The sequence below is a fragment of the Phoenix dactylifera genome, chromosome 1 (assembly GCF_009389715.1).
Source record: "Phoenix dactylifera cultivar Barhee BC4 chromosome 1, palm_55x_up_171113_PBpolish2nd_filt_p, whole genome shotgun sequence".
Classification (NCBI taxonomy): Eukaryota; Viridiplantae; Streptophyta; class Magnoliopsida; order Arecales; family Arecaceae; genus Phoenix; species Phoenix dactylifera.
In genome coordinates this window covers 38,910,521-38,931,966 of record NC_052392.1, presented here as the reverse complement: position 1 = coordinate 38,931,966, position 21,446 = coordinate 38,910,521, and the positions used below count along the sequence as shown (strand labels likewise).

Below are 21,446 nucleotides of genomic sequence, written 5' to 3'. Positions count from 1 at the left end.
ATATTTTATTAAATATTTAAATCCCTGATGATTGAAAATTTTATTCCCACCTCTTAATTAATTTTTATAGTTATCGTATGTTTAGTTTTCTATTTTGTATAGATAATTATGTACTAAACAGATATATATAGTTATCTTATAATTCCATGCCATATATAGATCTATGTTCAGAAACTAAATTTGGACTGCTGTGTGAAAGGTAAATGTAAAATGACAGTCAAGAGAAGGACCATGTTTTAAGTTCCTTGATAAAATTTCCATGTACTCGAGCACTGCTTCTGGTATGTTATTCCGATGTGTATTAGTAAACGAAGCAAGCATTTTGATATTAATTTTCAATAACAGCTTGGACAGACTACACAAGATCAAGTTGAAAATATTGCATCCTTGTCTCACAAACATTGCTGCTATCAACTGTTGGAAGATACCTGAATATATATATATTAAAATTATTCAATTCCTAGTTGAAAATCGTTTTCCTCTTACACTAATAAATCCTGACATAGAAACCATAGAACATGTTTTCAGATTAGTTAAACTGTAATCAACACGTACTACGTAAGATGAAACTAGAAATCCTAATAAATAAATAAATCTATCCATTAGTTTTGTTAGGTGCAAGCACATTTCACTTTGTGTTGCTCTCCCTTCGATCATCATCCAAGTGTTAGTAATACACCCCAAACACTGCCAACCTCTTTTAAGACACAAAGAAGAAATATTTAAGCTATTACCAACATCGAGGAGATAAAAATCCAATGGCATTGTTGAACTTAAAATGACAAAATGAATGATGAATTCGTATTCACAGATTAGTATCCGAACAAATGCATTACAAGATCTCTTGTACAAAACTAAAATTAAATAAGGATATTGAATAAGAAATTGAAGCTCCGTGTCTGGCACCTTCACATCCTTGCCACCTAATCTGAAGTCCACTAGAAAAAAAACCATCCGAGACTCGCCTCTAGTCCAAATCCAGAGGAGGCAAGGATGCCCTGGTGGTAGCATCAGAATGATTCCACCCTGATCACTGAGAAGTGGATGGAGCATCACCTGAAGGCAATAAATCAGCATGCCGAACAAAGAAGTCAGAAACCCATTACTGAAGTGAGGTTGAGTAGAGGTTCCAGTGCATTTGGAGCAAACTTCCTTGCAAAGAGGAAACAAACAGAAGTCGGCCTTGAATTGTACATACAGAAGGTCCCATTATTTCTTATTGCCTGAATAAACTCCGCTGTAATGTTTGGAGCGCCGTATCTCGCTGGGTGAGGCCCTCCCCTCGACCAGTCAACCCAAGTCAAGCTCCGGTTTGCATTCAGAGACCCATGGAACATATTCAGGTAAGTCGGGATGTAGTGCTCATCAGGATAGCAAGAAGGCTTACAGTATTTCCTGAAGATGGCATAGTACCTGTAGTCTGCAACAATAGTCACAGCCAAATCACGGTTGAGCTCGAACCACTCAGACCCCTTCCTCCATTGATAGAGTTTGATATGAGGGGCCATGTAGCGGCTGTAACGGCCGCGGCCTTGTGAGGAATCATCATCATAGGACTCAACAAAGCTGTGCTCTGAGTTTATGAGGTACTCATATACAGCGGGGAAATTGTGTACTGGTATACAACTCTCAGAGAGCAAAACAAACCGCTCATTGGAGAAATCCAGGAGAGCATTGGCCAAGAGACGCTTCTCTGCATCCACCAGAGTAACCGAACCCCATGAAACTTCCTGCATAGGAACACAGAAGAATGATGCAAGTTAGATGAAATGCAAACAGCATATTTTCATTCCAGACAGTCTGAAATCAACGAAGACTTTGAAAAATAATGTAAACGATGATTTGCATCACTATTGTGCCCCTTTTTATCTAACTGGGTTGTCATTTTCTTTTATGTAGTTATGATTATTTTACAATCTTTTTCTTGATCCGTTTTATGTTGTTTTAATACATTTTACCAACTGCTATAGACACTTCACATAAACGATTATAAGAATACGTTGCGGATCATATTTAGATTTTGAAATGCATATCGTGTAATACTTGCTTTCCAAGAGACATTTGATTTTATTCTAAAAGTGCTGAGTACTTGCCCGCATGAAATCTTCTAATCCAGGGGATCCATAACCTTCTTGGAAACATCAGTCATGACAGCAAATTTTAGTGGATCATTATATGTATACCGTGTTACAATGTCGAGAATTGCATTCTAAGTAACCCTACTCAATGTTGGATATAAAGTAATTTAATATAAAAAAAATACTATCAACACGTTTTTAAGTTTAAAAGAACAGAACAAATAATTTGGTTCTTGGATGGCCAATGCTTTTTGTTTTTGCTGATTTATGAGGCGCTATATGATCCTAAAAGATTGGAATAATACATGCATTACCCAAGTTCTTGCAGCTAGTGAAACTAAATGAGGAGTATGAGATTCTACCTTTGTATTGCAACCTTAAATGACAAACTCATCGTACGTATCATCCGAATAATCACTCTAGAAATGATCGGCAATTCAGAAAGATTGGAAAATAAACCAAACCAATGTCTTACCAAGCTGGGGACTTGGCGGCCATAGAAAGCAGAATCCTCCGAGACATTGAGCTTGTAGTCAGGAAGCGCATGCACATAAACTGAATACAAGCCCTCATGGCCTCTGAGGAACTTATCCCACAGCGGCACAAACGGCAGAGGCCCCCGTGTGAGGAACATGAAGGCTACCTTGGGCACCCTCTCGAAGGGGTAGTCCTCCATCTTGGGCACCATCGTCGCCCGCCAGAAGAGCTCATCATCGGTCATGGTGTGCATCAGATGCGACGGATTCACGAAACTCTTGATGCTCAAGCAATCCCTGTCGCAATTCGCCGTGTACATGGTCCTCGGAAAGAAGAGATCAGCCTGCGAATTGAAGTACTTGTTGAAATGGGCGCTCACCGACAGGCCCAGCACCGCCCCTGCCATGAAAACAACAAGAATCGAGACGAACTTCATCAGCCCGATCGACCAGCCCTTCCTCGGCGTCGCAGGGAAATAATCTCCCTCCTCCTCGGCCAATTGGCTCTTCAATACCGGCTTCATCTGCCTCCACATACACTTGATTACACCTCGTGTAGTCGTGTATCGCCTTCAATTTGCTTCCGATCACGAGTTATTGATAGCAATTTACCAATCGCCAAATGGTATGATCGACAACAGCTCCAAGTGGACGGGAAAATTAGTATAGGTAACCAAAGAGCCGGCACAATGAATTAGAATCAGAAAGAGATCCCAACCCCTCAAATCTGGTCATCAGCCACAGCTCCGAATCCAAAAAAAGAGAATAAAAATCGAATTTTGAGAGTAATGTTCAAGCACAAAGGAGGATCAAAGGGGGCAGAAGAGAGAAAAAAAACGAAATCCCCCGGGATCGAGATCGAACACGAGAATGACCTAAAGAAGAATCGAAGCCAAACAAATCCGTCCCCTTGTTCCCCTCTCCTCCATCAAATCTAGGGCAGGGGCGAGATCGATATCGATTGGCTAGAGCCGTTGGAAAGAAGGGACGGGATTTAAATAGGGATCCCGATGAGAAACGCGTGGATTGGGGCAAATATTCTCCGCTCTCGATCGCTATCTCCAACCCCACCACTCGAACTCCCTCTCTTTGTCGCGAGAGCGAGGCGAACCAGCCCTCCGATGGTAACAGCGAGGAAGGGGGTGGCGACCGGCGAGAGCCGGTGGGATTAACCGGACCGAGTCTACGAGTCAAACCCAGCTCGTTCGCTGTAGGGCCCGAACCCGTCGGACTTTGAATGTGCTAAGGAAAAAACGGTTACCAAGTTCACCTGATCGCGGGACCAATGCCAACTTTTCAAACTATATATATATATATATATATATATATATATATATATATATATATAAACATGTAAATAATTTAAAGATAGATTATATAAATATATAAAATAAAATATTTATTACTAATCTTAAGTATTTTTTTTTTTACATCAATTGTCCGTCTTGATCTTGCATGAACACAAGCGGAATTCATAGAAAGAAGACTATACAATGATGAAGGAAAAAAAATATGCCGAGTCTAAAAGATCTCTTTAGAATGTTGGCCAGCAAATGATGCAACCCAATCAGCAACTCTATTCGTTTTATGAAACATGTACACGGCCTGAAAAGTACATCTGCCTTTCCCTATTCTACCTCTAGTATACACTTAATCATTACGTCTGAGTCTTCCTCAAAGATGATATACCCAGCTTCTAGTAAATCCTTAACTAGGCTGGCTATTTGAATTCAAAATACAATTTTATTTAAATAATTATGGAGGATGTCAAACGGGCTTTTCTTATTATACGGCAGGGCGCTTTTCAATAAATAACTATGGCTTTCCAAGTTTTAATTCAATATATTATTTTATTTACATTAATATTGAAGAGGTCAAATAGTCATTCTTCTTGTTTTTTTTTCTCTTGAAGGCATGGTTAAGCACAGGACAACTCAATAACATCAGTTGTAATATACCTACATCCAAAACAACGTAGTAAGAACAAGAACGCTTAGACCAGAAACACCATTAACCACGCAACCCAAACCAAAATAAGAAGAGAAACCTACTCTACTAAAAACCTCAAGAGAACCAGCCTCTAAGACCAATATAATCCATTGGGTCAACTCAACATAATCCACATCCATATTCAGATAAGTTGGCTAAGCATTCAAAGATATAGAATGGATCCAAAGGGTCATTTCCAATAGACCAGATGAATTGATATTGAAGCATAGGGTCGACTTTTGGTTTCTAATAGTGCGACCAGGTTCCCCAAAAATTATATGTAGCTGTTACTACTCGGGCCCATAAGGAGTTTTGAGTGAAGAATCAAATGAGCCGCAAGTTTAAACAGTTGCATGTCACCACAAAATCCCTTCCATTTTTTTTAAAGTTGACAATATGAATTGGAGCAAGATTGCTCTACCGGCTAATGATAGAGCCTTCCATTTCCAACTCTCAATCCATGCCTACACCTTATCTATTAAGAAATTAAAATAAAAAACTAGTGGTTTCATACCTAATAGAGGTATTTCCAAGTCTTTACAAGTGCCTGCCTTCTTCTGCATTTGAGTGCTTGATGTGGATGGGATGAGCACAATATGAGACTAACAAAGATTGACCATCAATTAGAGTTTTTAACCATATAGCATCTTTGAGTCATGGTGCGAGCTAGTAGAAGACAGTCATCAGCAGACAAGATGTGTGAAATAACACAATCTGATATTGAGGGCCGATACGCGAGAAGCATATGACTTTGAGCTGCAATCTGGCCTTCATCAGGCATTGCATGAGCCTCCCACCAATGTTGTAAACTAAATGAGACCAGCTCCTCCTGATTATTAAGTGAAGAAGAAATGCGATTACACCACTCTCTAAGAATGGTAGGCTGATGAAAGAATCTAGTATTGATATCGCCATTTTTTAACCATTTAACTCGAGATTTTTGTCTCCAAAATATTTCCTGCAGATGCACGCATTCTTCTGAAGGAAATGTACAAGTATCAAGAGATGAATATGATCCTAGTCACTTCGATATCCTTGTTGAGCTTCTTGTACCAGTTGGATTGCTATTGGAAAATAATTCTTCTCGTTAATGTATGTACCACGGAACTATGGGCCATGGAGCCATTATTTTAAACTTCTGACCGAGTCTTGGTCAATTGTTTGTGAGCTCTGAGATCGAGTCTTGTGATATTGCAATTCCAAATTCGTACCGTAAGAAGAATTAATGGAGGCTTTGAAAAGAAGCCAAAGACTGGTCGAGCAAAGAAGATGAATGCTTGCTTGCAATGTCACAATTAAGAGACCATGCATGCAGCTCAAGGTGAAGAACCTGATGCACAAAAGAGAGCAGAAACTAAACAATGATAAAAAATATGAATACTTATCCAAGTCTATGCGTCAAAGCTATTTCGATATGGGTGTACGATATAAAAAATATATAGCTTGATGACTTATAGAATCCAATTTATAAATGCCTATATCTGAGATTAAACAGTAGCGCTGTCATGGTCATGCATGGGCTCGTAAACACGTGGTTTAACACTTGGACCTCACGACGCGTTATTGGAAGACCGACCAAAATAGCTCAATTAGAGGGGGATGGGTCGTGGTCCAAACTGATGACATTCAAATGAATCAACCTCCATGGCTGAAGACCTGCTCACTCGTAGTTGACCAGACCCACAACACGCGTGAATCGACATGAAATGTTAGGGTTGGTCATTTTTAGATTTGGGTTCGAAATCAACCTGTTTATAAAGTGGTAGATGCAGGTTGGGTTGGTTCGACTTCTTCTTCTTCTCCTTCTTCTTTTTTGATCTGCATGCAACTACACCTGCCTTGAGCCATTGCCTCCGCTAAGTGTAGAGGTTGTGCTTGTGTGAACTTCTCTCATTAATAATAGACTCATGAAGAGTTCTTTTGGGAATTTTGATTTCACCAAGGGTAATACTGCAGGGAACCACTTCCTTATACCTGCTCAATTACCCATTGGGGATATATAGTTGTGAGTCATATATGGGTGGTTGATGTGTTTGTTCTATGAACGTTCGGCTATTCATTCATGGGGCACCAGATCAGCTCCATGCTGATGGCTAAATGGTAAGGCAATAACGAGTCATAATTTTTTTGAATAAAAATGCCTCAACATCCCAAACTCCGATCTGGGTTCTCACTTAGTCTTTAAATCCAACTCCAACTCCATTTCGATTCTTGTCAAGAATCAAATGCGTCAGGAAATATAACCATTCCAATTCATTCCGATTCTGGTAACAAACCAAATGCATCCTTAGCCCCTTTTCTGGTTAGCTAGACTTAGCTCATGCTTTAGTCTTTTAAATGTTTATGCAGTCTCCTCTTATACTCTGAATTAAATCACCGGTGGATGTTTCTTCAGTGCAGTTCAAGTATGGAGTTTGGTATGGTTTGGATCTTGAACAGCTAAGTGGAAGTACCATGCATGAACTCATAGGCTCTTGTAGGGACCAATTCTATAGTCCCGAAGATTAAAGATATACTCTGCTAATGTGTATTTAGCTTGTTATTGAAATTGGAATTAAAATGGATTGACATGGGAATCAAAATGACCATATTTCTCGGTGTTTTGGTTCGTGACAAGAATCGGTGTTGGAATAATAATGAAATTTAAATAATAGAAAAGAGTTAGGATCAGGTTTTGGAGGAATGCCTATTCTTTTTGGAATTGAAATGGGGATGGGACTCTCTCTAACTAAACAGCTGAAATGAGAATTACCCGTTCCCATTTCAACTTAAGCCCAACTGTCTCCAACCAAACATGCCTAATAAACATGTCCATCGGGTTTGTTTGCTTCTTTTTTTTTTTTTAACACACAGCGGGTTTCTTTCTTTGCTTCACCTTAAGCCTTAAGCCTTAAGCTCTCTGCTGTCACCTTATAGTACGTAATCGAACCTTTTCAACTTGGTTGATACTCCAGCAATTCTTACATTGAAGGTAAACAAGAACCAGGAGCTAAGCATCCTTCATTAGCAGACTTGGACGTTCGGCAAAGTTTGGCTGAAAACTAAAGATGAAAAAAAAAAAAACAAGTACCAGGAGCTAAGCATCCTTTCCAACCAGGGCTTCCACCTGGTGGTGGCATGCCGTTATTTTTTTGTAGAGAGAACAAAGAATAAAAAAACAAGGTCAAGGAAGGGGGCATTCTCATCTTGTTCTCAAAAAAACTAAAGTTAGCACAAGCTGCAAGTACTGTTTGTTTAATCCAATTGCCATAAGAGTAAGAAATCAGCTCATTATTTAGAGCTCAGTTAATAAATGCCCAAGTTTTCTTTGGGTCCCAACTCTAATAAAATCCTCATGCTTATACTCTCTCTTAAAATCTGTTTAATTTTTATTTCTACACACGTTTTTTTTTAAAGGTTAACACCCATTATATGGCATAGGTGTTACATCAGACAAGAATCCATCACGATTTAAGCATTCATCCGATTGAGACATCCATTTAGAAACTTATTGATGGGAGAGGTAAAATCACCCATTGTATGTCATAGGTGTTACATCAGGCAAGAATCCATCTCGATTTAAGAATTCATCCGATTGAGACATCCATTGAGAAACCCCATAAATAAAAAAAAAAAAACACACACACACACACACACAAAGGAAAAAAAGAAAAAAAGAAAAAAGAAGAAAAAAAAGAGGAATTAGAAGCAGCAAAGAATATATGTGGTTTGAAACTGTGCTAACCATCAGCCACCAATTGCTTGACATAAACTGGCTATGATATCATTATGTTCTTTTAAATGCTTATTGATTTTGATCATTTTGATGTGGAAGGATGGAGAAACATGTTCTACGCCCCCATTCTGTGTGTTCCAAGGAACTTATCTCAGAATTTCTCATCTTGACAAAGTCTTGAAGAAGTATTTATACTTTCCATCCAAAGGAAGATACGCGCGCAAAAGTTGAAGTCATGGAATTTATTACATCAAATAGACCAATAAACCATAATACAATGTAGATGATGGAAATATTTGTTAACGCTTGCTGCATATTTTGTAAAATTTGGGTTGCTTTGGACCATTAACCTTTAGAACATATTTGAATAATGTGAGTTTGTGTCAGCTTAATATCGTGATAACTCTCCTAGCATCCCTCAGTGCTGGTTCTTCATGGTGATTAGTAAACTAAAGTAATTACATATCCACTAAGAATTTCAACTTCCAAAGATAAGGCTAATTCTTGACAAGCACTGGGTTGTTTGTATATACGATTCCCATCAGAACACAAGAATGGTGACTAAAAAGACTCTCTCTCTCTCTCTCTCTCTCTCTCTCTCTCTCTTCCTTTGAGAATAAAAGACAAGCAAAGTCGTCATGTTTCTCAAAGAAAAGAAAAGTCCTCATGGGTTTAAGAAAATGTTGCAAACTAACAAGTACTAACATTTCTGATCCGATAAAGCCTCATGTTTCTCAAAGAAAAGAAAGAGAAACGACAAATCATGGCTGAAAACTAATTAAAAACATACCAGACCATTAAAGACAACAGAATACTTTAATCTCTAAAGCGAGAGGGATTATCTTGAAAGCAATCAAAATATTTTTGATTTAAATAGAAATAAAAATTAAACTGCAGCGGCTAATGCATCCGAACCAATTTTCCAGATTTTCTTAGTTCTTCTCTCTCCAAAATAGTGTTCTCAAGGTTAAGCAAGATCAGAAATTATGCTATATGCTTTGTCAGTAATTGTAATGAATCGTAGAACAGTCTACTAGAGTTAGTCAAGCATAGTGGCCTTCTCTTGCCACTCTTATTTGATCAGAGTATTGATTACTATCTCTATTGACATTTGCTGTTGATGGAGTGGAGGGAGTGATCAAAGCCCTATTTATCTATGCTGCTTTTCCAATCCATCAAGTATTTCCTCATTTCAAGGTAACAGATCCTACAAACATTACTAGATTAACTCTAATCCAACTAAATCAGATGGGTAAGGATAATTGATTATAGCACATATCAAACGAAGAAGATAAACAAAATTTAAGCACCACTCATGTTCACATACTTCAATCATAATATAATGACAATACAGTAAAATTGGAGTATTAAGAGCTAGAGCTTATCAGACTTATCTATAGCAGCACTAGGCCAGAGGGTCACCCAACCAAACTGGTTTCAGACTAAAGCGAGCCTATATTGCAGGTCAAAACACATTTAACTCACATACCAATCCCAAAGCATTCCTTGCCTGATAAATCTTAGACAATAAATAGGCCTTCCATGAGTCTTCTCACCCTTCCATGATAAATCTTAGACAACAAGTAATTTCAATAAGAAGAGGTACACATGTCCGAAGCAAAAATGTTTTCATGTACCACAAACATAGAATGGTCTAATCATGGTATCCCATCAGTAACTATGATGTTGGAACAAATTTTGTAAACTAGAGCTGTAAAAACTGAAACAGGCATACAGATGAATCATGAGGATATAAATAATTGAAGTTGTGTTGCAAGTCCAATGCTATTTTGTGAATGTAACAGCTGTGGCAAAGAATGCTTCTCCTTTCTTCTCAGCGATAGCTTCCATTTAATTGACCATGATAACGGGAACTTATCACACATCTGTGAAGCTCTTTCAGTTACTGCAGCAGAAATAGGTCATGTCACTGAAGATACAAAATCTGGTGCATCATATTTGAGAACAGAATTAACTGTCATGCAATGAAATGATCCATAACTGCTCTTAGCACAGGCTCTATCTAATTAATAGCTATATCTGGTTAGTGATATTGATACCAAGGATTCAAGTTCCGGAGGGACATCCCGCAGGACACCACGACGGAATACCATCCCATGTGTCGGGGCAAGACCGTCCCACCATCGTTCCAGCATCTCGATCGGCACGTCTTGGGGCATTCCCTGTTCTAAGTGTCGAGACGGGGCGGGACAGCGGCGCATCCCATTCCATAGAAAAAATGGGACAGCCTCATCCCACGAAATTTAAAACCTTGATTGATACATTACTGGAAACATGTTTGTCCCAATTATTTTGAAGAACTATATCTCAGAGAGCAAGGAGCCTTATCAACATAGGCAACTACCAGTGATTTCTTTCTGATCTCTTGTTTCCCTCGGTGAAAGACACTGGGTTTCAACAACCAAGAGGGATGCTAGAGAAGTACTTTCACCTTAATTCTTTAAACACCATCCTGCGGACAGAATCTCAGAGAATCAGACCTTGTATATAGCAAAACTTCCAGTGGCAAAATTCCAACAATAGGACTTCAAAATGAGAAATACCCAACTAAAAGATCCTTTTCAGGAGCTTCACTTGCTTCACTAGGGCAAGCAAAGATGATCCTTATAAATACCCTGACAAGGCCTTTATACAACTTTTTCTATACTAACATCACAAGATATAGTCTTGTCTTTATAAGAAAGGCCTTATATGCAACTTTTTTCTAGTCATAATATCACAAGTGATAATCTTTTGTCCATAAGAAAGTTATGGAAACAATTGAGCTTATGAAATAATTTGCTTGTCTACATATAACCATGCCAAGAGTCAAATTCTCCTTCAAGATGGCAGCAAATGGGAGGCTCATGGTATGTTCAACTCTACAACTGCACCTTTAAACTGTATAGTAAACTTTCCACCCATACAGAATAACCTACCAACATCACACGGTCAACCAGAATTAGTATCTTTTTTAATTTCTTGAGCAGAAAAAGAAAACAATCCAAGTCTACATCCAAATCATTCAACTCTGAGCCTTGATTAATGCCAATTGTATAAATGAGGGATAGGGCTAGATTGCTTATATCCATGATTATGGTTTCTCTTAAATTTTATTTCAAGATTGGAATTTTCTAGCCTTGTCAATGATTTAAAATCATCTAAACAAGTTTGCTTATATAGTGTTGAGGCATCCCAATCTTTTAGTGATGAATTTTTTCAAAAGATATTTGTTTGTGGTTGAATCCTAGTATACTCTCTTTTCATTTGTGAACCACCTTTCTATTTAATGATTTTTGGGTTCAACAAATCACCATCTATGTATGTAATTTACCAATGTTTGCTACCCATACCCTACAAATTGCAACATATGGAGGCCCACCAAGGTACCTTCCTCTTCACTGCATGAAAAGTACTGCAACCGCCAACTTAGAAGCAAAAACAACTTGCTAAACTTCTTTAAAAAATAGCTACGTGCAGCCATCATGACAACGAAAAGCATAGCTTATTGATGGCATCAACGCCCACATCATCGACAAATCTCCCCTTCCCATCTCTATCCAATGCCAAATCAGCAGCATAACCTCCTTTAAAATATAGTTGAGAAAGTACAGCATCATCAACAATAATTTATGCCAAAAAGAACAAGAGAGGCATCACAATTATCCTTGCAATGTCAAATTGTCAAAAATATAAAATAAGTACATCAACCACATGTCCTGCTTGTCACTGTATCTTATTGATCACTACAGATGGCAGATATTTCGACAACATGACTGCCTTGACAAACTCATCACTGGATCACTACCCCACTAGAAAAGCCTTGATTAATCTATGCCTCAGGGATGATGTTCTTTAGGTTTTTGACATCTACTGGAGAAATCACCATGGTGAAAATAGTTCCTCACCCAAAATAAGGTCCTTGGACATACTAACCTTATAAAATTTCAGGTCTTATTCACACATTTATCACATGGAGATGCATACTGTAGCTGCATTAGACAGAATGGCTGTCAATTGTCCATTTCCAATCACTCAACAATATGCACACTCCTGATTCCCTGGGCAATGACACAAACACCACCATCCCCATATTCACTTCATTCTCCTTCATGTATAATTACAGAATGCAGATAGCGTTTACCTAATCACCTTGCATATGCAAAGGGTACAACAAACAGGCCTAAGCATTTCTTCCTTATAAATTTGATAAGCTAAGCAGGGCTAAAACAACAATCAGCTTTAGCTAAAAGCTAACTTGCACTTGGATTGCTTACATAGAAAAATATGAACTCTCTTTGACCAAAGTGAGTGAATCTACAACAAGAACCCTTGTTCCATTCAGGTTCTCATCAAACATTGGGATAAACTCACTAGCTTCCTCTCCCAACTTCACCCAAACCCTACCTCTTAACCAATTATCTATTTGTACTGAATGCCCGTAGTCACTTGCCACCATAAGCTAAGAAATGCAAAAATCCCATTTTAGGATTTCCAACAAACAAATCACATGTACCTCTTCAAGGCATCAATAAACTAGATGTTTGTCTTCCAACATAGATAAGTAGCAGTGGCTCAAAGGCAATTATCAATTAGCATTTGAAACGCTGTAGGATAATACAAATGAATTATTGGATGAACACTCAGGACATATCATCATATCCTTCCTAGCATGGAGGATGACTAAGGTTATTACAATACAGCATGCACCAAAGAGGCCAAACTTGATGTCCAATTAATTTGAATGCATACATACTTCCCTTTTTTCTCAAATACTTCAACGAGGGGCATTAGTAGTATTATATTTGATGCAGATAAGACCTAAAGTAGGGTCGGCGGAAGCATCCCGAACCGGGCGGTTTTGGTCGTTCCAAGCCGTACCGACGGCTCACCAGTACGGCTTCGGCAACGGAAACGAAAACCGTTGCCAGAGCCAGAGAAGAAAAAGGAAAGAGAAAATGAGCGGGGAGGGAGGGTAAGGGAGAGAGAGGGACGCCAGCGGAGGGCCAGTAGAGGCTACGAGAGGCAAAGAAAAAATTTTGCGATTTTTAAGTGAAGTCAACAAGCGATTTGCCGACTCACTTAAAAATCAGCTGCGGCCTCGCCTCCTACGGCTTTTGTCGGCCTCCTCTCTCTCTCCCTCTCCCTCTCCCCCTTCTCTCTCTCTCTCTCTCTTCCTCTATCCCACGGTCTGCATACCCTTTCCTCTGTCGGTATATGCCTGACACTGCACGACGCGGGGCTATAACGACTCGTGCCGTTGGAGAATTGATACGATGCTCAGTACCGGTTCTGCCGACATTGACCTAAAGTGTATATCCATAGAGACAACTCTAATCGACCAAAATTTCTCACCAAATCACGCAGGGGATGAGATTGCACCTCCATTTGCTTTATCAATCAAGAACTTTGTCCCTTTTAAAGGATTTCATTGGTCAAGCCATGCTACCTCCCATGTTTTTAAAAGCAAATCACTAAAAACATAATAACACAAGGCATGTTGCTTCCTCTTAGGAACTCAGACACATGCTCAAGGTGCATGATTCTTCAAATCTAAACACTTGCACACACCATGCACCAAACAATGTACTTAACATTGTGGAGCTAACAGGTAGAACCTGACAAGAAGTTCACAGAACAAGGAAAGCAGTTAGGTGTGCAGGGAGCATAGTCACATGAGACGTATAATGTACACTTGCACAGCTCTAAAAACCCATCACTCTCTCCATTTAACTTATCATAAGTGCTATTGCCAACCAGAAAGTCATGAATGATGTAGTTAACTACACAGTCCTGATCTCCACATCTCACCATCAAGATTACGAGAAGACAACCTTCAAAGAAACAGTGCATCACGTATTCCTTCATAATCCAACCATAACACCTCGTACTTCATAAGATTCTCAACCATATAGAATTTGATTTTGAAAACCATGGCAATCTTGGTGGGTAGCATTTAGATCCTCCCTACTTCTACTAATCCAGTCCTACTAACCCCTCTCCAAGAATTGGTTCCTTTCTCAATCCATGTTGTCAAAAAAGACTTCCTATGCAAGGGTAATTCATGAAATCATTGGGTTAGTGCAAGACTTTTTTTTTATCATTCGAGGTTTTTGAGTATTCTTAGAGATCATCATCCAGTTATTGCTGAGTTCGTTGGCCCTATGTGGCAGCTGGAGTTGATGCAGCACAGGGGGTTAGATGGTTGCTCATTGAGGCCATGGGTACCATTCAACTGATCACCCATAAGATTGGAGAACTGAGCAGTGACTGGACTGTTAACCTTTTATACTTCTTTTTTTTCCTTTCTTTTAGGGGTGCACCTGAATCTTACTGTTTTCCTAGTGATGTTTGAAACAATATATTAATACAATAACAAACAAATGTCAAAATGACCCCAAAGGTAGAGGTTAGCATCTAATTGCCTGCAATTAGGTGTGGAAGCCGCATGCCTATCTTGTAAACCACCCATAGATAGAAATCTTGAGTGTGCTGAGCATTATTTATGTTTTGTAATGATGCTTGTGAGATCTGTTCAGAGTTTAGTATTGATCCACAAACAGTGATTTAGACATATTTTGGACAAATAACAAACAAAAGAAATGAGAGTTAAAGATATCTCCTTGTTCAAGGAGACATCTTATATTATAAAGTGCACAAAACAGAACTTTGTTTTCACTTATAACTAAGCTTATCTAGTGTAAAGGAATGCTATCTTGAGTCGATTTTAGCCTTTGCAGATGATAGATTTGTATGAAAATAAATGATGAATATACAGATGTTACATAACATGAGGAACACGTGATACATTCTACTAGTTTGTTTACCTTTTAAAGAAAAAGTATAACAACAATTGCAAACAACCAAACTAAAGTTAGTACTTCCTGCAAAATGAGAGAAGTTATTTGACACAAATGTTACTTGCCAAATTTTAAGGGAGATGAACACAAACAAAATGAACATACAACACATTAAATCAACAGCACATGCATAAAATGGAGAACATATCATGTATCACCAATGAATTACTCACGTGCTTATACCAGACAAAATGATAAAAGCTTTATAACATGGACTAAATAATTCTCAATATGTTCATACACCAAAATCATAAATATTATGGATCAGATAGCACAATTCATAGGAAGACACAACAATTACCACCAGAGCCTAATACTTCAATACTGTAACTCCTGAGAGGAAAACAAACTCACTTCAAATTTATACTCTAAGAAGCCAGTTTCTTCCATCACGAATGAGAGAGAAGGGCTTTATGAAGCATAGAATATTATAGTTCAGGCTGCTACCTGTTGGAATTGAGGAGGAACATTGCCTGCATTCCCAACGAACAGACGTTCTATCTCATCACCTCGTCCTGCCTTAACGAAAGCATCCAATAAAAACCTATGGAACTCAGGCGACACAGTTATTCTGCACCTCACCATCTCTTCCAACAAATCCCGTCCTCGGTTCAGGTTTCCTTCCTTGCACAGCCCTCTAACCAAAATTTCGTAACTAGCTGAATCCGGCCTAAGCGCTTTCTCCCCCATCTTCCCAAAAATCTCCAGTGCATGACCGACTGATCCTGCCTTGACCAACCCATCAAACATTTTGTTGTAGAATCCCACATCAACTTTTGGAGCCCCGTCTACAGTGTTCACCATCTTCTCAAAATACCGCAAGGCATCATCCACTTTTCTTTCTTTGAAACACGTGTCAACCAAAAACCCGTAGGTCAGCGCATCTGGATTCACTGATTTCCCAGGCATTTCTTCGAACAGCTTCTCTGCTTCTGAAAGGAGGCCATTTTCGCAGAGCTTCCCGATGATGTTGTTGAAGCAGCTGACATCCATCACGCACGGCTTCTTCCCTGTCCGGTGGAACACCTCGACGGCCTCCAAAAACTTTCCTTCCTTGAAGCACTGGTTCACCATGAGATTGTAGGTGTCGGTGTTGATGGCGACGAAGCTGGGGGGCGTGTGGTTGTCGAGCATGTGCTCGAAGAGCTTGTTGGCCTCGGCCTGCTTGTCGTGCTTCAGCAGGGTCTCTATGAGGGTATTGCAGGTGGCAGGGCTCATCTTGAACTGGCGGTCGAGGAGGGACTGATAGGACTCCATAGCCTCCTTGTCCATGCCGCGCTTCCAGTAGCCCTCCATGAGGGTGGCATGGACGACGCCGTCATAGACGAGGCAGCGCTCGCGGAGCTCGTCGAAGAGCTCGAGGGCCTTGTCCATGTTACCGCTGTCGATGAAGGCGGCCATGAGGGTGTTGTAGACGAGGGAGTCGGCGGCGTGGCCGCGGTTGAGCATCTCGCGGAGGAGATCCATGGCGTCCTGGATGCGGTCGGAGTCGACGAGGCCCTTGGTGAGGTGGCGATAGGTAACGGGGGAGGGCGAGAAGGGGGCGTGGTCGAGGATGTGGCGGTACACATCGAGGGCGGTGTCGACGCGGCCGGCGTCGCAGTGGGTGTTGATGAGGATGTTGTAGGAGACGACGTTGGGGACGATGTTGGACTGGTTGAAGAAGAAGGTGAAGAGGGCGACGACGTCGTCGAGGCGGCGGGAGCGGAGCAAGGAGGCCATCACAGCGTTGCAGGTAAAGACGGTGGGGCGGACGGAGGAGAAGACGGCGTGGCGGGCGGTGGCGGAGGCGGAGTCGAGGTCGCCGGATCGGATGAGGGACTGGACGCGGTTGTGGAGGTTGAGGCGGGGGCCGACGAGGGCGGAGGTGGAGTCGGGGAGGCGGGGGGCGTTGGGGTCGCGAGGGGGCCGGGGGGCGGAGGGGTCGCGCCGGAGGGCGTGGAGGGGGGGCTCAATGCGGAGGCGCCGCTTGCGCCGGCGCCGCTCGGCGGCGGCCTCCTCGGCGGAGGAGAAGGCGAAGGGGCGGGCGATCACGAGAGGCCGGGGGTCGCCGGCGCGGCGGAGGGAGCGGAGGACGTGGCGGTACAACGACATGGGAATACGATGATTGCTGTCCTCCTCCTCCGCCTGCTACTACTCTAGAAAGAATGAGAGAGAACGAGAAAAAGAGAACCCAAAACCCTACCGACTTGTAGCGGTCAGTGGAGGAGAGGGGGTTTATATAGCATGGGGTCCAGATGGCTAAAACCCTTTGACCTTGGGAGGAGGAATAGATGGATTTGAGGGCTTTTTCTCTTTAGTTTCTCTCAATATTGTTCTATTTTAGGATTTCTCTTACTTTGATACACCACAGAACTGAACTGTTTCTGAATCAATCTTGGTTGAAGGGACACTCTACAAGCTGGTTTTTGAAAAAAAAATTGATAAAATAAATTAATGTTTTTTATTACCATCTTTAAAGACCAGAGACTTTTCTCAGAATACGCTCTTCAACTTCTATTGCACTGTTGGTAAATGATTTTACAGGCAAATGGACCAAATGTGGCCATTCTAGTTATGGATGTTCATTCTCAAATCCTCAAGCAAGTTGGGTTTTTGGATCTCCTTGAAGGAATTGGATGCAATCCTTCTTGTTTCAGAGGAATTAAAGTCTTTATTTCGCGGATCACATACTTCTGTTTTGTGCAGGAGGGGAGGATAGGATCTCGACAATTAAAGCTATTCTTCTTTTTTTTTTTTTTTCCAGAAATGTCATGCCCTCGACCCGAGTTGATCGAGGAATTCCAACGACAGCGTTGATCGAGGACTTGGGCTCTCTGATATGGTGGAAGAGAGATGAGGGACGAGCTCTAAATTAAGCTCGATCACGATCGAAATCTAACTCGGAGTCGGATTCCGTCCGATAAACTTAGAAGCACATGCCGCGCACGTGCATCAATTGGTTGGGCCAACTCCTTTGGACCAAATACTCTGGGTCGGTCAAATAGACCGGGCCCGAGGGTATCACGTTGCTTTGAGGCTGAAAATTAATTTTTTTGCTGAAAGCATGATTCTCTATCTCAATATGGATGTGCAGGAAGAAAAAAAAAATTGCCAAGATGATGAACTGCAGGCTTGGATCGATGCCCTTCACTTACCTTGGTCTTCCACTTTATGACAGGAAAAATTCCTAAACAATGTTGGATGGCTCTCATTGAAAAGATGATGAATTCAAAACTTGCCACCTAGAAAGGAAAGCTTCTATCTTCGGGTGTAATGCTAACTCTCATTAATACAGTACTCTCGGCCATGCCTTCATGTCTGATGTCTGGGTTGCCCGCAAGATTGATCAAATGAGACGGGTGTTTTCTGTGGACAGGGAATTCGGATTGTGTTTGCGGCTGGAAGGAAGAGGGCGGCCTTGGCATTAGATGCATCAAATATATGAACTGTTCCCTTCTTGCAAAATGGATTTGGAAACTCGCAGCTGGGACTGAAACATCGTGGTGCAAGCTAGCCAGAAGTTCCTGCTACTCCAGAAGGAAGATTGGGATATGCGTTGGAAGAAGCCTTGTCACTCTCTCTCCTATTTGGAGAGACATGAGGAAGGACCTCTCTGCCTTACTGGAATTGCACAAGATTCTCCCTAGGAAATGGAAATAATGTTAGATTTGGAGAAGATACTTGGCTTGACATGGTGCCCTTAAATGGTCTACTACCTGAGTTGTATTCCATCGTAATCCAGTCCAACTCTTCAGTTGCCTCACAATTGAGTTGGAGGAGAGCCACATGGAACATCAAAGTTAGAGGTAGCAGCTTGTGGGAGTTAAATCTTCGACCCCTCGGTTCCTGAAGCGAAGAAGAGAGCTGCATAGGCTGGCCTCAGCTATGCCTACTGTGTTTTGAAAGCCGGTACCATTCAGTTGGAAGGTAACTCGACTACAGTGGTCAGTTGGATATAGAGACGTGCGAGGAAGGTCCAGATCCATTCCCTACTTCGAGATCTCCAGAGCTTAGTGGGAGGATGCATTTCGTTTCGAATCAGGCACATCTACAGAAAAGCAAATAGTGCTGCTGACTGGATGGCCTTCTTTATGGCAGACTATACAGATGGGGTACTCTGGACCGGTGAGGCTTAGCTGCCAAGAGCCCTGCGGCATGTTTTGTTTTCTAATTTTATTGAATATATTCACACTAGAGTGGTGTGAGTCTCCTGCTGTAGCAAGAAAAAAAACAAGTTGAAGGTATATTGCCTCGGATCCAGATGACAATCTTCTGGGCCTCCTTCAAAGGTTGCCAATACCCTATTTGAAAACATACTCAACGTGGCTTCTTCACGGTCAGCTCATTCTATAAATTTCTTAACAACAGTGGCCTCATTTGTCCATTCAACAAAATAATTTGGAAGGGAGCAGAAAAGGTTAAGGAATTCATCTGGTTGGCTATAGAAAACGGACTGCACACCGCCGATATGATAAACGTGGCATAGAATATAATTTCTCTCCATCTTATTCCTATGCTTAAATACAATTTCGTCCGGAGCCAGCATTTGATTTATGATAGAACAAGATGGACCATCAAAGAAGATATCAGAAAGGAATTAATGATGGTTTATGAGACAGAAAAGAGTTATGCATCAGTGAGACAATGCTTGAGCTTGTACTTCCACTGTATCTGTTTTCGAACCAACCATCATCTATCAAAGCACAGATTATGTTAAAGAAGCAAGGTGAATCAGAAGTGACAGTTTTAGCACTGATGGTAAGAAATAAAACATGTACAAGTTTGAGTATTCATATAAAATTGTAGAGGGGACCAAGCATTTCTGCATACTTGAACTTGAGATATTACAAGCATAGCAAATAGGATTTTGAATGGTAATATCTTCAGTTAGTATTTTTGTAAGATATACATATGACCAGGTATTGTTACCTAAACCTGATATTCATGATCAACTCAAACTTTATTTTTTTCTCCAAAAGTTCGTTATAGATATGACTATGAGCAATTTATGAACTACAGCTAGAGAAAAAAAAGAGGCAACAAATAAACACTATCCAGACAATTAAGAGTATTTAAATCCAACCTCATCATAACTTTTTAAGGTCAACACCAAATTATAGATCCAAAGTCTCTATTCATTCAGTCTCCCTCACAAAAACCACAATTTTTTTTAATACAGAAGAAGAATAAGGACCTAAAGTTCTGTTAGGATGAGGCATGCACAAGATATTTAGCACAAAAAGAAGAGTTTGTCAAGAAGATAAGAGATGAAGATGCAACAGAAGGTAAATCATAGGAATGTATGATCAAAACATCCTGTATTTCTTCGTGAAAAGGGAACATTACATAATGAAATGTTTAGCCGGTAAATTATTTTTCCATAGAATACACATGAACTTTCCATCATTAGAGATGTTTTTCTTAATTATTTTATTCTATTTCATGGCCAAGCTTGCCCAGTTGCTCGTCAAAAAAATGTGTGAAAATTAATGTTGGAAATCACATCTGTATGGCTCTTTCAGTTGCAATAGAGATGAACGATTTAGAGTAGCAGAAATTGGATCTTTTGCACTTGTATATGGGTTTTCTTGTCAAAACTTCTACTCAGCAACATAAATTAGCTCTGTATATTTAGCTAGCTTACATAACTTACAATAATAGACAGGGATCATTAGCCCTATGATTACTTATCAAAGCACATCATTCTGACAAAGCTATGTTTCTACCTCCCTGATTGTAACACTTTGATTCTTTAACGATTTGCAACCGCAAACGAACAATAACCTGCATTTTGTTTTGTATGGTAAGGTTTTCATTTGAAAGGTCAGTGGTTTTGAAGTCTTAGCCATTTTTCTCAAATGAACTGCTTGTTAAACCACCTTATAACTACTAAAAATGTGGGTCATGAGGTAAATAGGTTATCATCATATAAACCAATAAAATCTCAAAGTGATTCCAATTCTTCCTGATTATTTGGTAATAACATAAATACCAAGCAACTGACATTCCACTAAACTAACTCATACAACTTGAACTTGCACACTTACTGATTATTGACCTTACAACAGACCATGTCAGTCTCTAAACACCAAAAAAAGTCATATAAAAATATATAGATTGTTTTCTTTTGAGGGGAAACATAGATCTCAACCAAAAATATATAGAATACCTGCCCTCTTTGCTCCTTTTTTATTTCAAGAGGAAAGAATCCCAACATTAACATAGGGCAGAAAAAAAACTTCGAAAACTTGCGCACAACAATTAGATGGATGATTTAGTTCTATCCTAAGAGGGTAGGCCCAAATATTGCCTTAAAGCAACAGAGCTGGTATAATCTTCAAATCGA

At 40.3% G+C, this 21,446-nt stretch overlaps 2 protein-coding genes across 2 annotated transcripts; both read right to left on the bottom strand.

The window, feature by feature from the left end:
- Positions 1-767: 767 nt before the first annotated feature.
- LOC103696141 (glycosyltransferase BC10-like) lies at positions 768-3,679 on the bottom strand. Its single transcript, XM_008777675.4, has 2 exons — positions 2,554-3,679; positions 768-1,730 (listed from the first exon to the last, which is right to left on the bottom strand). Exons 1-2 carry the CDS (start codon positions 3,088-3,090, stop codon positions 1,092-1,094), a joined length of 1,176 nt encoding a protein of 391 aa, XP_008775897.2. The 5' UTR covers positions 3,091-3,679; the 3' UTR covers positions 768-1,091.
- Positions 3,680-9,781: 6,102 nt separating this feature from the next.
- On the bottom strand, positions 9,782-17,383 carry LOC120113271 (pentatricopeptide repeat-containing protein At1g10270). The gene is made up of 2 exons (XM_039134244.1): positions 15,566-17,383; positions 9,782-10,164 (listed from the first exon to the last, which is right to left on the bottom strand). Exons 1-2 carry the CDS (start codon positions 17,210-17,212, stop codon positions 10,162-10,164), a joined length of 1,650 nt encoding a protein of 549 aa, XP_038990172.1. The 5' UTR covers positions 17,213-17,383; the 3' UTR covers positions 9,782-10,161.
- Between the last annotated feature and the right edge of the window lie 4,063 nt (positions 17,384-21,446).